Source organism: Pipistrellus hanaki (genome assembly GCF_964339955.1).
Source record: "Pipistrellus hanaki genome assembly, chromosome: 4".
Classification (NCBI taxonomy): Eukaryota; Metazoa; Chordata; class Mammalia; order Chiroptera; family Vespertilionidae; genus Pipistrellus; species Pipistrellus hanaki.
The window spans coordinates 8,062,003-8,078,050 of NC_140506.1; the positions used below are offsets into that span (position 1 = coordinate 8,062,003).

At 44.1% G+C, this 16,048-nt stretch overlaps 1 protein-coding gene across 2 annotated transcripts in view; it reads left to right on the forward strand.

Moving 5' to 3' along the window:
- Positions 1–9,654, forward strand: part of GHR (growth hormone receptor) — a 193,070-nt gene extending 183,416 nt beyond the window's left edge. For both annotated transcript variants that reach the window (XM_084881674.1, XM_084881673.1), the window contains exons 8-10: positions 826–913; positions 6,268–6,337; positions 6,658–9,654. In XM_084881674.1, the coding sequence (XP_084737800.1) occupies positions 826–913; positions 6,268–6,337; positions 6,658–7,626 (1,127 nt within the window). In that variant the 3' untranslated portion in view covers positions 7,627–9,654. The remainder of the gene's footprint in view (positions 1–825; positions 914–6,267; positions 6,338–6,657) is intronic.
- The last annotated feature ends 6,394 nt before the right edge of the window (positions 9,655–16,048 follow it).

A 16,048-nucleotide genomic window follows, 5' to 3' on the forward strand; every position in this document is an offset into this window, starting at 1 on the left:
TACAAACTGATTTCCCGAAATCTGCTACAGAGTTTATGAAAATCTGAAGGAGGGAGCCCCTGTAGGGATCTCCTCTCCAAGGAGTTTTTGAAGCTGTGAAATGATTAGCTCTGCAAGTCTAAAAAGTTTTCTTTGTGGTTCAAACATAAAAACTCTGCCTGGCCAGCATGGCTCAGTGAGCATCAACCTATGACCCAGGAGGTCACAGTTCAATTCCCGATCAGGGCACATGTCGGGTTGCAGGCTCAATCCCCAGTAGGGGATGTGCTGGAGGCAGCCCATCTGTGATTCTCTGTCATCATTGATGTTTCTCTCTCATCATTGATGTTTCTCTCTCCCCCTCCCTTCCTCTAAAAATACTAAAAATGATAAATAAAAACTCTGTCCCCGTCTTTCTGATAGATTCTCAGTCTGGAGGATAAAAACTCTCACCACCCCTTTAAAAAAAGGAACCAAGTAGATGGTATTGAAGTAAAGTCCCATGTTGCTCAGCTGCCCTGTTTGCTAGAGCTGAAGCCTCCAGTGACACCCTGAACATACGAGACACATGAAGCAGTGTTTCCTTATAACGTGGGCTGTGCTTAAGCTGTGTGCTGTTTGCTTTGATTATTGTTTTTAATGTGAAAGGATTTTGAGACGTGTTCTTGGAACAGAACAGACCTCTATTCTAAATCGCTGTGTTCTGTTTTTCAGTGGTTATCTGTGAAATCACTGACTGCTAACGAATACAAATTAGGGAATGTGTTTATGTGAAAAAAGAAAGTGCAATGTCAACTTCAGCTCTTGGTAATCCTGTGAGTGAGATATTGTTCTCCTGTGTTTCAGATTTCCGGTTTCCATGGTTCTTAATTATTATCTTTGGAATGTTCGGGCTGACGGTGATATTTTTATTCATGTTTTCGAAGCAGCAGAGGTAGGTGTGACATAGTCTGCCTTCATGTTTCTGCCCGTTGTTTGGATTTCCATGTGTTTTTCTATTCGTTACTTGGTGTGTTTTATTTTGCAAATCATGAGTGAAAATCGTAATTAACCCAAGAAAATGTCACCTCCAGTTATATATTTACCACTTCGGTGTGTGCGTCAGAGAGGCTCACAGGCTGGCCTTTTCTCTGGGACGCGTGTGGGACATGGAGGGCTAGGGGCTGCATGCCTGGCTATACGCCTCCTAACAAGGCTATTGCTCAGAGCCACCGCCTCCAAACCCCTTCGCAGTCCTGAGCAAGGTCACACGAGACCATGGGGAGCTCTGTGCCTGTGGCTGAGCTTCATACCTTCCTAATCTGATGTACAAGCAAATTGAAGTGGCAAACGAAAGCCACTGAGATACACCCATCTAATACACCCCTGATAATTTCAAGTAATTTCAAGTTTTATTTAAATTATGTGGATACTGCCCTGGGCAGTTTGGCTCAGTGGATATAGAGTCAACCTGTGGACTTAAGGGTCCCAGGTTCAATTCCTGTCTAGGGCACATGCCTGGGTTGTGGACTTGATCCCCAGTGGGGGGCATGCAGGAGGCAGCTGATCATATATTTCTATCTCTCCCTTTCCTTTCCTCTCTGAAATGAATAAAATTATTTTTTTAAAACTTCTACTAAATTATTTGGATACTTATGATTTGTGATTTCAAACACAGCCTAAATTCTTTCTAAGTTCGGAGAATCCTGTCTGTGTTCTCTGGGCGGTAAAAGACTCGGGTTCCAAATGTTATTCTACCACTGTGTTTGACCTGGGTGATCCCTTCACTTCTCTGGGTCTTCGTGTTCTCATGGGGATTATGTTCAATTCTGTGACCATTAAATTTCCCTAGGGTTGTAAGATCTGTAGTTCTATGTTTCTTCCTGAAAGAAACCCAGTGCAGACTTCAAGAAATTTTCACACAACATACAGTTATAGGGAAAATTACTGATCCTGATTGCCAGTGTTCTTACATCAGTGAAGAGACAAATCATTGATTGGCTGCCCCAGCACACCCCACACTGGGGATCGAGCCCACAACACGGGCATGTGCCCTGACCCGGAATCAAACCATGACTTCCTGGTTCATAGGTCAATGCTCAACCACTGAGTCACCCCAGCTAGGCTAAAAACATTGTTAGACCTTTAAGTAATTTATATGTTTAAGTAATACCAACAACAAAGAAGTCAAATTATTTTGTTGATTAACTTTAATTCATTGATCTGTACAGTTGAAGGGCTAGTTTATACAGAATTGCAGCCAATAAAACCCTGATGTATATAAAGTAATTTCCTGTTGACATTAGCTGTCGATGTTGAGTCATTGTGAAACCTAAATAAATGTTAGATAGTTTAAGTATATTAGGTAATAGTATTTCAAAGAAAAAATATCACTCTCCAAAAATAGGGTTTCAGCCCTAACAGGTTTGGCTCAGTGGATAGAGTGTCGCCTGTGGGCTGAAGGATCCTGGGTTTCCATTCTGGTCAAGGGCACATGCTGGTTTGTGGGCTTGATTCCCCACTAGGGGGCGTGCAGGAGGCAGCTGATCAGTGATTCTCTTCATTGATGTTTCTCTCTCTCCCTTCCTCTCTGAAATCAATAAAAATATTTTTTTAAATAGGATTTTAAAGTAAGTATATTAACCTCTGTCAGAAGAGTGTTTTCTATGAACGATGAAGCTGTTAACGATAAAGTTTGGTCAAAACCATCAACTTGTAACAGTTTTAGAAATGGTTTTGTACTTCTAGATTTCCTGTGCCAACGTAAGTGCTTTGCAGAAAAGAATTACATGTTTTCTTTCATTTGCCCATAAAATTCTTATCGTCATCTAAATTTCCATGATTTAATGAAAGTAGGAAATGGTACACCCCACTTGTCAGCAGGTGTGGGAAGAACATGTGGTTCTAGCAATTAAAACGGTAATTAGACGGAGGTGCCTATGAGCCTTCCCAGAGCCTGGAGCTGGGAGGCGCCTCGGGTCCTCCGCGTCTTTGCTTGAAGTTTTGAATCCCCTTCTTTTTAAAGTCGGGATAATTGAATCCACACTCGCAAAATGTGAACTGTACCTTGGATTTCAATAAGAGGATAGCAGAGTCGCAAACATAGTTTCATGCCGAGGTCATCTCCATGGTAGACTCTGTGGCTCCCACCATACGACTCGCCCCCAGCCTTGGCTCTGTTACTAATCAGGAAAAAAAAGAACAGAATCGGCATGAAATGGCAGTTATTGGGTGTTGTTTTGATTTGGAAGTAAAGATTTCCCTACAGAGTGTTTTACAAAAATATAGAATTTTCACATAGAAATTTGTGTTCCCAGGTTGTCTTTAAAAACTGAAAGATCTAGAAGACTAGGTTGATAGGACTCTCTGGCAACATATGCCAAAGCAGGGCCCGGCTGCCCCATTTGGGAAGGGCACGCATTCTCTGGCTTGTCACCATGCCTATCTCTCCCGGTGGCATTCCCACGGCCTTGTTTCTTTCTTTCTTTCTTTTTAAATATATTTTATTGATTTTTTACAAAGAGGAAGGGATAGAGATAGGGAGCTAGAAACGTCAATGAGAGAGAAACATCGACTAGCTGCCTCTTGCACACCCCCTACCGGGGATGTGCCCGCAACCAACGTACATGCCCCTGACCGGAATCGAACCTGGGATTTTTCCGTCTACAGACAGACGCTCTACCACTGAGCCAAACCGGTTTCAGCCCCACGGCTTTGTCTCATTCACAGGCAGGACATTCTATGACATCCTGGGCCACAGGATTGGGCACAGGATTGGGCACCCTGGCATCAGGTCAACCGCAGCTCCTAGGAATCTAACTGCCAACACGTGCTTCCGCGTGTCAGCCTCTTCACAACAGGGAAGCACGCATAAAAACCAGGCGCTGGACACTTGGGGCTCTGTGCTGCCTCTGATTAGGGTTCTGGTACGTTTCTGTATGTTTCAAACATTGGAAACATCCATGTAGAGATGCAGGACCGAACAAGAGCGGCACCACAGGGGCAAAGGCCTCGTGCTGCCGGGTGATTTAGATTTGAGCCCAGCTGTGCCAAATATCAGTGCATGGCTTGAACACCTGCCCTAAGCCCCTGGATCTCTCCACAGAATGCCACCTCCCGCCCCAGCAGTTGTCAGGACTGCATGGAATGTTCAGTGTTATAAAGGGCCGAATGCTGAGTGTCCAGGCTCTCCGGGTCATGCAGTCTCTGTCACAGCCAATGCAGCCACAGATAGTATGAATATGACTGTGTTCCAGTAAAACTTTATTTATAAAAACAGAGGGCATGTGGCGATGGAAGACGATTTAACTTCAGATGGAGGGCACACAGTGCAATATGCAGATCTCGTCACAGAAATCTACACTGAAACTTTGTGATCCTATCAACCAACATCATCCCAATAAACGTAATTTAAAAAAAAAAAAAAAAACTATAAAGGAAACAGGAAAAGCAGACTAGGTTCACGCATGGGTCATAACTTGCCGACCCATAGTTCAGTGCAAGATGTATCCATCAGTACCTGCTTTCTCAGAGGCATTCAAAACATGGTAGTTATCATTAATAATTTACATTCTTTCTTTATCTTGTATTCATCAGTAACAGCTGGCTTTCATACTTGCCCCACTGAGTAATCCTAATGGAGGCTAGTCAAAACAACTAATAAAATGGAATTTGGTTTACCCCTTCAGTTAGGTTAAAAAAAAAAAATGGAAAGGAAATATTCAGAAAAGGAGCTCCCTGTGGAAGAGATGAAGCTGTGCGTTCACATTGAGTGGAATATCAGCTGATAATCAAAGTCAGGCTGCCATTCCTGCCCAGTTGTAACATCTCTGACACTTGGGTTTTTTTAAATGATAAAATGAGTTAGTTGGAATTTTTAATCTCTGAGCTTTGTTCTAGAGCTACAATGTTGATTTTAAAACAAACTCTAGCGGCTCAGTGGATAAAGCATTGACCTGAGGACCGAAGGGTCCTGGGTTCAATTCCAATCAAGGATACGTACTTCAGTTGCAGGCTCCTCCCCGGCCCAGGCCCTGGTCAGGAGGCAACCAATCAATGTGTTTCTCTCCTCACATCAATATTTTTCTCTGTCTTTCCCTCTCTCTAAAAAATCAATGGAGCTGAGACCGGTTTGGCTCAGTGGGTAGAGCGTCGACCTGCAGGTTCGATTCCAGGCAAGGGCATGTACCTTGGTTGCGGGCACATCCCCAGTAGGGGGTGTGTAAGAGGCAGCTGAACGAAGATTCTCTCTCATTGATGTTTCTAGCTCTCTATCCCTCTCTCTTCCTCTCTGTAAAAAAATCAATAATACATATGTGTGTGTGTGTGTGTGTGTGTGTGTGTGTGTGTGTGTTAAATCAATGAAAAACTATCTTAGGGTAAGGAGAAAAAAAAAACCTCCAGTTACACTAGTAACAAAACAGATAAATGATTTATTCAAATCTACTTAAGAAATGTATGTTGAGCATTGCCTAGGTGCCAAGAATAGTCCTAAGTGCCAGTGATACAGTAAGGCACAAAACAGGCAGCATAGATATTGGAATGAATCGTGGTAAAAAAAAAAAAATATATATATATATATATATATATATATATATATATATATATATTTGGAAAAGAAAATTTAACTGCATCATAGAACAATTCTATGATGCAGTGTGTGTGTAAATCAATACAGATTAGTTAGAAATATTGAATAGTTCAAACATAGTCTTCCCCAACTGAAATGAGCCCTGCAGTGACTCTGAGCCCTTCGGTGACTCTGTGTTAATGAGGTCATTTTGTATAATCTCATAATTGATGTGAGTCCACCCTAATTTGGCTCCATGTGGATTGGTGATCCCTTCCTTCCTTCTTTCCTTCCTTCCTGCCTCCCTCCCCCTCTGCCTCTCTCCCCTGTCTCTGCCTGCCTTTTCTCTGCAAATTACTGGTGTGAAGTGCTTTAATATTACCTTCCTTATAACTGAAATGGAAATTGGCTTTAGCTGGAATCAAATTTCTCACTCTCAAATGCTGGCTGTCAATAAAAGGCATTAAGAAAAAAAAAAGATTACAGGAAAGCCATGTTTTATTTAAATTGACTTCAGATAGGGGCTTTTTGTTGATATTGTTTTGTTCTTTTTTTCTTCTATAGTTTTTCATCATTATTTACTGCTTACTATTTTCGTGCTCTTTCTCATGTTCCACTTATAAAGGAGTAGGATATTTGAAATAAGTAATAGCACTGCCACTGTTTTATTTCTATCTTTTGAAATAAGAAAAGGTACAACTTTTAAGATATATCGTACCAAAATTTTAATTGTCTTCAAGGATTAAGATGCTGATTCTGCCCCCGGTTCCAGTTCCAAAGATTAAAGGAATTGATCCAGGTCTCTTCAAGGTAATTAATAAATTATCTAAGTTATAGATAACACTACTTGAATGATATCTGTAGAATATTGTCTTGTGTTGAGAGCTTTTCCAAGCTACATGTAACACATTCCATTCTTTGTACCTCTTCTGAAGAAAAAATAATTTAATATTACATCTTCTAAAATGATGTCTTGTATATTTAAAAGTTCTTCACTAGGATGTATTTTTATTATGTGGTTCTGTTCCTAATGCCTTTATTATGGCCATAGTGTCTTTATGTTATTTATTAACTCACTTAACCACTGTGAGTGTCTTTCCATAGATCTTCATTTTCTCTCTGTTTCCTAGGAAGGAAAATTGGAAGAGGTGAACACAATCTTAGCCATCCATGACAACTACAAGCCTGAATTCTACAATGATGACTCCTGGGTTGAATTCATTGAGCTAGACATCGACGACCCAGATGAGAAGACTGAAGGGTCGGACACGGACAGACTGCTCAGCCATGACTGTGAGAAATTACTCAACATCCTGGGGACGAAGGACGACGACTCGGGCCGGACCAGCTGCTACGACCCTGACCTTCTGGAGGCCGATCTCCATGCCAGTGACGTGGGTGACGCCACCTCAGAGGTCGCTCAGCCACAGAGGTTAAAAGGGGAAGCGGATCTCTTGTGCCTTGACGTGAAGAATCCAAACAACCCGCCTTGCAGGGATGCCCCCCCTGTGGCTCCGGAGCCCAGCGCCCTCCTGGCAGAGGAGAGCAAAGCCAGACCACTTCTTCTCGGGGACACCGAGTCAGCCCACCACGCTGCCCACGCCCCGCTCCACAGTCCCAGTCCACTGGCCAACATTGACTTCTACGCCCAGGTGAGCGACATCACGCCGGCAGGGAGTGTGGTCCTGTCCCCGGGCCAGAAGAGCAAGGCAGGGGTAACCCAGGGTGACGCGCATCCCGACCTGGTCCCCTGCCAGGCCAGCCTCATCGCGGACAGCGCCTACTTCTGCGAGGCGGACGCCAAAAAGTGCATCCCCGTGGCCCCTCACGTGGAGGTGGCAGCCCGAGGAGAGCCGAGCTGTAACCAGGAGGACATTTACATCACCACGGAAAGCCTTACCACTACTGCCCGGAGGTCTGGGACAGCGGGGCCGGCCCCGGGCCCGGCCATGCCCGTCCCTGACTATACCTCCATCCACATCGTCCAGTCTCCGCAGGGCCTGGTCCTCAATGCCACTGCCTTGCCCCGGCCCGACAAGGAGTTCCTGTCGGCGTGTGGCTACGTGAGCACAGACCAACTCAACAACATCATGCCGTAGCCTCTTGGAGGATTTCATGGCCAAGAGAGGGCTGGGGCATAAATGCTTAAACCAAAACCATGTTTAAACCTTCTGGGGCGGTTGGGGGGATGAGGGAGAGTGGGGAGAGAGTGTGGATTCTAAATGCCTTTTCCTGAAATGTGGAAACATGATATTAAAAAAAAAAAAGAAGAAGAAGAGAAACACTTAATCAGATAGATACCCCCCTTGTGAACTGTAAATATTGATACTTCTCAAGATTCGTCTCCACGGCTGTTCCGTGGCCGTGACCGTCTTGTGGTTGTGGGTGTTCGTTGTGTGAGGCTGCGCTTCGAGTGGCTGTGTCGTTAACGTGAAGTGAATCATGCTTTCTTTTGACAAAGTGGAGAATCAGGTGGCTTTTGCAGTTCGGGAAACTCGAATGCGAATTAAAGCACAGGCTACTTTTTTTTACGTGATTGGGAGCTAACATTATAAGCAAGAGAACAAAAAATAAATAGTTTGGATATGGAAATTTTATTTTGACATAACACTGATAAAGATATTTTTAATAATTTACACTTCAAGCATGGCTGTTTTTTACGACACTGCCCGCCGTGTCCTGAAGGTCACGGGGACCCATCGGAAGAATGTAGCGGCTACCGTCGGAGGCTGACCTGATGCTTGGGTCCATGCACCTGACGAAAGCAAATCAACAAGTCGGTTTTTTTGACAAAGCCCTTTTGATACCTCCCCGAACTCCGTGAACATGTCTGCAATGATGGTAGTTACCTACATCATTGGAACATGCTGGTCCGAGCTGAATTTTTAAACAAACAGGTGTTCATGTAGAAAACTTGAAAATGTTTGCACAGGCCACCTTACCGTGAACCAAAAAAACACAAACAGAAACCCCTCCCTTGCCCACATGTCGGCTGGTGTCGGAGCGCTCCGTAGTAGAAGTAGGACTTGGAGCTGGTTCACACTGAGGAGGGGAAGGAAAGCCTAGCATCTGGGCAGCGGGCTGCCCTCAGGCACAGCTGGGTTCTCTTCCCCGGGTACCTACGAAGGGAATAGGTACAGAAAGCACTTTGTACGTCGAGGCAGGTCGCAATGAAGCTCACCGCATCCAGGGGTAAGACGGGTGAGGAGCGGGTGTCTGTTTCGCAGACGATGGCCAGACACACGCTCGTTAATTATGTGAACGAGAAACAAGGTGTGAAATCCCCACCAGAACCCCCAGCTTCTTCGAGCCAATCGCAGAAACCGCCTTCCTCAGCAAGCCTCCTATAGGATTAATTTAAAATAGCAAACGAGGCTTCATCGTTTTTATTTCCCCTCTGAGTGCAATGATTGGCCTCATGGCAGGGTGTCTGAAGAAAAACAAGGGGCCTGCGTAATTTATGAATTATTGTTCAATCCCTTAGTAGCTTAAGCATCCTTTTTAGGAGCACTGGGATGGCTCCCAAAAAGTTTATAAAAAGAGAGAGAGAGAGAGAGAGAGAGAAGGATCTTATCTCAATGAAGAATACTTCTCACTTTAAGTATTTTTTTAAAAGGTGAATAAAACTTTAACGTTAGCTTTAACTTCAGTAGTATTTGCCATTTAGCTCAGACCTTTTTAGGAAGTAAGCCTAATGGTTGGTAATTTTAAATCCCCTCTTTCTCGCAAGGACAGGGAAAGGCTGGAATTGGGTGTTTAAAGTTCAACATGTTACTTTGTAATAGATGTTTCATAGGTTTTTCTGCTACCTTGCTGCTATGGTTTTCGATAAGAGCTGCATAATTTAGTTTCATATAAATTTCATGGACGTAGAGCCTAATTCAACTTAAAAACTGTGTGTTTGGGAAAACTATCTTGCTATTTCACAATAGGCTGACAACATTTCTATCACCAAAAAAAAATAGCTAAATACCTCAATCAGTCTCAGAATGTCGTTTTGGTACTTTGCTGGCCACACAAGCCATTATTCACTAGTATGACTAGTTGTGTCCTGCAGTTTATATTTAACTTCCTTTATTGTCTGTGGATTTTTTTCCTTCAAAGTTGAATAAATTTATTTTCTTGGATTCATGATGGTATGCTTCTCTTGTCGACCCCACGTGAAAAGCATCCTTTTACCCAGGCTGCGAGTTCTCATTGCAAGGGGCTCTGAGCATGGTTGGTTTAAACACACCGGTGTCAGGATGGTGCGGTGCCGTGGTTAGCACCAGCCCAGGAACCTGGCGGTCAGGGTTCAATTCCCAGTCCGGGCTCCATGCCCAACAGGTACTGTGCAGGAGGCGGCCAATGGATGGTTCTCATCATTGATGTTTTCATCTCTCCCCCCCCCCCCCCCCCTTTCTCTGAAATCAACAAAAACAGATTTTAAGACAATAAAAAATAAGACACATTGGCAATGGGCGTGGGGATTTTTGTTCTGTGCTGGACACATCGCTGCAGGGGAGGCAGCCTGGCCTCTCTGTGAGGGATCAGGAACCCCACTCAACCATGCTGGCCTGGGGGTCTGTGCTCTCGGGGGCTCCCAAGCTGTGTGTGTCATTGCGGTTTGCATGATGTGTGTGTGAGCAGAGAGTGGGGCATGAGCCTGTCGCCCGCAGAAAAAAATCAGCTCTCCCAGACCAGTCACACATCAACTACCTGTCACCAGGGGAAGCAGACAGCCGTCAGGCCAGAGGGAGGCAGGAGGCCAGGAGCCTGAGAGCAGTGGAGGCAGGAGACTGGCTCCTCCCGGGAGGCACCAGGTGCTTCCTGCTAAGCCACAGCCTCGTGGTGCAGGCCAGGTCCTGGGGGCTGGAGTCCGATGGCTCTGAGAAGGCCGAGGAACAATCCGTCATTGCTTCAGCAAGTGGGGTGCAACCTGCCACGACTTTTCACAACCGCAGAGGGTTTGCATTCAATACAGAAAGAGCGTTCTCTACCTTAGGAGCCTCCCTTTCCTGTTTTCTCATTCAGAAAATGTCTCTTCTGCCACTGCTCGTTTGGAAATAAACACACCCGGGGACTCTAGGGAGTCAGGAGTGAAGGGAAAGAAAGGCCCGCCCATTCCATGGACTGAAACGGCACCATCCTTTCTATTCCAGAAGGCTCGTGTCACGTTGAAGAGGGTCACACAGGTGTTCCTGCGTTTAAACTTCTCGACACACGAACGCTGACATCTGTTTGAATGTTGCAATATTTACCTATGGGCCTAGTTTCACACCAAAATACTCAATGTCTTTTTGTGTCACTAGATGTTGCTTAAATTCTAACTCAAGTTCCCACATAATGTATGTGCCCCATCGCCCTCGCAGGCTCCTGTTTCAGAGCTGAGTGTGAAGGGCACAGCTTCTGAAAAGGAACTTAGACTTGGCTGAACATTCAAGCTCTGCTCCCGTGGACATCGAAGAAGAGTATTATGTCAACCGTGTTACATAGGCAAAATGGCTCGTGTTTAAAATGATCTCTGACTGGCAATTGCGTCGGGATGGGGAGAAGCTCCGCATACCTGGAGATACGCCATGGCTGGGACTTGAGTGTGGTGACCTGTAACTGAGCATGTCCCCCATGGGGACCCTGGAAGCAATACTTGTGGGGTTGCAACAAGAGCTGTTGGCTGCAATGAGACATAGAACTACTAAGCCCAATAGAACTCCTTCTTTGCTCCAGAGCTGTCAGGCGGGGTGGAGGGGAAAGAAAACACCGGACAGCTGTATAAACAACCTGCGTGGACTGTTGCCATGACTACAACTGTAGAGCAGAAAGCCTGGTGCTGCCCTGTGCCGCCTCCTTCCTGTCCTGCATCCTCCTGAGTAGACTGGGGCCATCTGTGGTCTGTGGTTGTCTGGGGGATGTTTACTTGAACGTAAGGAGACCCCCCTGTGGATACAGCAGAAGACACGGCCGCTCCTGGAACAAAGTGTGTGCCCTCCCTTCTCTGTCCTTGCTCATGCCCCACCCCCACCCCACCAGCTCCTGTTTACAGTCCTGCCTGTTGGCATTCACCTCGTCCTTCATGGCGCAGCTCAGAGGTCTCCTTCATGAAGCCCCCCTGATTCCTGCCAACCTTAAGGGATCAGTCCCTCCTCGGAACTACTCACTCTGATGTTAGCTCACCCAACAATGCCTGGAATGAGTGTGCTAACATGGATTCTGGGACATACCTATTCCCTGAAATGTTCTTAAATGAGGGATTCTGTGATTGGCTAAGTTTGAAAAACACCTCATACTACACTCCCCTCTGGGAGAGCCAGAGTGCCTGCTGACACTTTAAAGCATCTACAGTTAAAGAAGAAGAAGAAAAGAAAAACACCTGCTTAAACTTCATATCATTTTCCCCATTTACTTAACAATGAAAAATACCGTAAAGGAGTACCCACTATTATATCTATTCACACCTGGGAAAAGCTGCTCTCATTAGACCAGTAGGCTTGGCACAAAGCAAAGTTACTCTAAATTTCAGGTGAATGTGAATCTGAACAAAGTATCTTATGTAATACCATTAAACTTAGCTTTCACAAAACAAGTTCCTCAAAAATGAAAAGCAAAAGGAAACAAAATAAAAACAAGCTGGACTACATCAAACTAAAAGGTTTTTGCACAGCGAAGAAAAACATCAACAAAACGAAAAGACAACCCACTGAAGGGGAGGAGATATTGGTCAATGGTACATCTAATAAAGGATTAGTATCCAAAATATATATAAGGAACTGATACAACTTATCACACAAAAACAAACCAATTTGATTCTTTAAAAAAAAAAAAAATAGGCAGAGAACTTAAATAAAAATTTCTCCAAAGAACTTAAATAAAAATTTCTCCAATGACAACAAACATATGAAAAGATGCTCAACTTCACTAATCATCACGAAAACATAAAAGCACACTGATATATCACCTCAGACCTGTCAGAATGTCTATCATCAATAAATCAACAAATAACAAGTGTTGGCAAGGATGTGGAGAAAAGGGAACCCTTGTGCACTATTGATGGGAATGCAAATTGGTGCAACCACTTTGGAAAGCAGTATGGAACTACCTCCAAAAAAAAAAAAAATAAAACTGCCTTATGAACCAGAATTTCTTCTGGTTATTTCGCAAAGAAATTCAAAACACCAATTCAAAAAGATGGATGTTCCCCCTGTGTTCTTTGCAGCATTATTTACAACAGCCAAACTATAAAAGCAACACAAGTTTCCATCGATGGATGAATGGATAAAGAAGATGTGGTACATAGGTATATACAATGGAATATTGCTGATCCATAAAAAAGAATGAAATCTTTCTATCTCAGTCATGAATGGACTCAGAGGGTGTTATGCTAAGAGAAATAAGTCAAAGACAATTACCATCTGATTTCACTTATATATGAAATCTAAAAAACAAAACAAAACGAAACAGAAACAAACTTACAGAAACAGAGAACAAATTGATGCTTACCATATGGGAGGGCAATTGGAGGACTGGGTGAAGAAGGTGAAGGAATTAATATGTACAAATTGGCACTTGTAAAAATGGTCACATGGATGTAATGAACAGTATAGAGAATATAGTTAACTAGAGACCCAGTGCATGGATTCATGCACTGGGGGAGGGGGGGGGGTCCCTTGGCCTGGTCTGTGCCCTCTCACAATCCGGGACCCCTGGGGGGATGTCAGACTGCTGGTTTCAGTCCAATCCCCGCAGGTCAGGCTGAGGGACCCCACGGGTGCATGAATCCATGCTCCAGGCCTCTAGTATGTATATAAGATCTTTAATTAATTTCTTCCTGCCCTTCCCCTTTCCCCTTTCCCTCTGAGATTCATCAGTCTGTTCCATGTTCCTATGCCTATGCATTGAGTGTCGGCCCCCTGGTGGTCAGTGCACATCACAGCTAGTGATTGAACAGTCCCTTAGACTTTTATATATATAGATAATATTGTAACATATATAGTGCCAGGTGAGTACTAGACTTATCAAGGTGATCACTTCATAAGTTATGTAAATATCTAATTACTATGTTGTACACATAGTGAAATTAATATAATATTGTGTCAGCTGTAAAGGAATTTTTTTAGTTATCTATAATAATAAAAGCATAATATGCAAATGGACCAAAAGGCCAAACAGCAAAATGGTCATTCAGAGACCACCCTATGATATGACTGGCATCAGGCTAGCCAAGGAGGGTGCTATGCGATTGGTCCGGGGGCCCTGCCATTGCCCCATGATCACCCCACAGAGGGAGGCCCAGGCCATCGGCCATTGGGGCGATTAATGGGGGGGGGGGGGTGCTCTGCGATCACCCCAAAGAGGAAGGCCCACCCTCTATGGGACAATCAATCAGCAGGCTCTGTGGAACCGGGGAACCGGGGGAGTGTGGCAGCAGACAGGGGCAATGCCAGGCCAAGGCGGGGGGGGGGGGGGGGGGGTGTAGGGCTGCAAAGCTGGCAGCTGGGGCTGTGAAGGCCTACCCTTGCATGAATTTTGTGTATGGGACCTCTAGAAACAGATAAAATAAAAGGCAAAGCAAACTCAGTCTCATTCAGTGCTCGGTACATTCTGAACTCAGAGACATGCTTACTCGCTCTTCATGATGTGGAGGAAATTTGTTGTGAAGCTACAGAATATGTATCTGTTTCGCCTGAACAAAAATAATGTGGCCCTTACTGCTGTCTGCTGAGTTTTAAAAAATAAAATCACCCAGACGAAACTTCAAACCTAATGGATTTTTGCACAATAGTCCCAGGAAGCAGTCTTTGTAGGGATATATTAAAAAAGCAATTTTCTATTGATTAAAAAAAAAAAAAAAAAGTCTCCATGATTGCTCGGTGAGCATTAAGAGATATTATCAGCATTTTCCGTAAGTATTGTATAAAATAATTTGTCAGGAAATTGTATGCACTTCGCCTTTCCCAATAGAACTGCAGTCAAAAATCCAAAGTGGAACGATTCTTATTGTTAGCTTTCCTTTAGGTGGTACCATATGTTGAAAATGATTCACATAGGATTTTGATTTTTATTAAAGCACTTTCATGGTTTTTTTTTTCAAACATAACAAATCTGTGTTACAGGCAAGCTAGACATTACTTTTAACATTTTGCAGGAGAGGAAAATCAAAGCTCAGAAAACCTAAATGGTACTCCAAGAGTTATTTAACTAGTAAGTGATGAAGCCAGGACATAAACACAGACCTTCTGACTAGTCCAGTAGCCCACGACCAAAGTAAGCTATAACACTGCTTGCTGGAGGAATGCTTCTGATCCTAGTCACAGTGTGGAGGAAATGGAGAATTGGTCATTTTATGACACCTATGGGTCCCAAGAATTACCTGCTAGAGATAAAAGGCTCTTTTTCTAATAAACTCAACCCGTGGTGTGCCAGTTCATGTCTAACAACCAGTTCTCCAGGAGCAGGGGCTGTGTCCCCATTTGTAACATTTGCCAATTTCCACAGTGTAAATACTCCCAAAGTGGCTGATTTTAAGCTGTCAGTGTTTCCTCCCTGAACACAGAGTTGAGAAGTGATTGTGCAATCAGCTCTCATAAGACTATATGAATGGCTCCAGCACCGAATCTACAGAACTTTCTAATTCCATCCAACCGATGACATTGTTTATAATGGCTAGTCGTACTGCTACCTAACATTAAGCACTTGCCATGTGCCAGACACTGTGCTAAGCATTTCATATACCTGGACTTATTTCAATCCTTACAACAATCCAATGAGGTAAATCCTACAATTCTATTATTCCCAGTTTACTGATATGGAAACTGAGGCACACATAATTAAGTTGGCTGAAGTCACAGAATTACTAGATATTAGCACCAGGATGCAAACACACCCACTCTAGCTCCAGAGCTCATGCTGTAAACTCAGGGGTGTCCTACTTCCATGAAGCAATCATCTTCATTTACATTTACACTGAGGGGCCAGATTATTATGCGTTCAGAAATCATAATAATCTGGCCCCTCAGTGTATGTTCTATATAATAAAAAGCTAATATGAAAATTGTCCCCTTGACCAGGAGTTCAACCAGCAGGCAGGTTGGCCAACCACCCATGGTCCCCTCCCCCTGGCCAGGCTGGCTGGACCCCACCCATGCACAAATTCATGCACCAGGCCTCTAATATATATTATATACTGACTGACCAGATTATTATGTGTTCAGAGATCGGGCCAGCTGTCAAGTGCCCTGCCTCACTACTGAGTATGGCAAGAAGGAAGAGTTTCAGAAGGAATTGCTGATCTTTTTTTTTTTAATATATTTTATTAATTTTTCACAGAGAGGAGGAGAGAGGGATAGAGAGTTAGAAACATCGATGAGAGAGAGTCATCGATCAGCTGCCTCTTGCACACCCCCTACTGGGGATATGCCAGCAACCAAGGTACATGCCCTTGACCGGAATCGAACCCGGGACCTTTCAGTCCGCAGGCCGACGCTCTATCCACTGAGCCAAACCGGTCCCGGCAGGAATTGCTGATCTTAACAAGTCAACGTATGT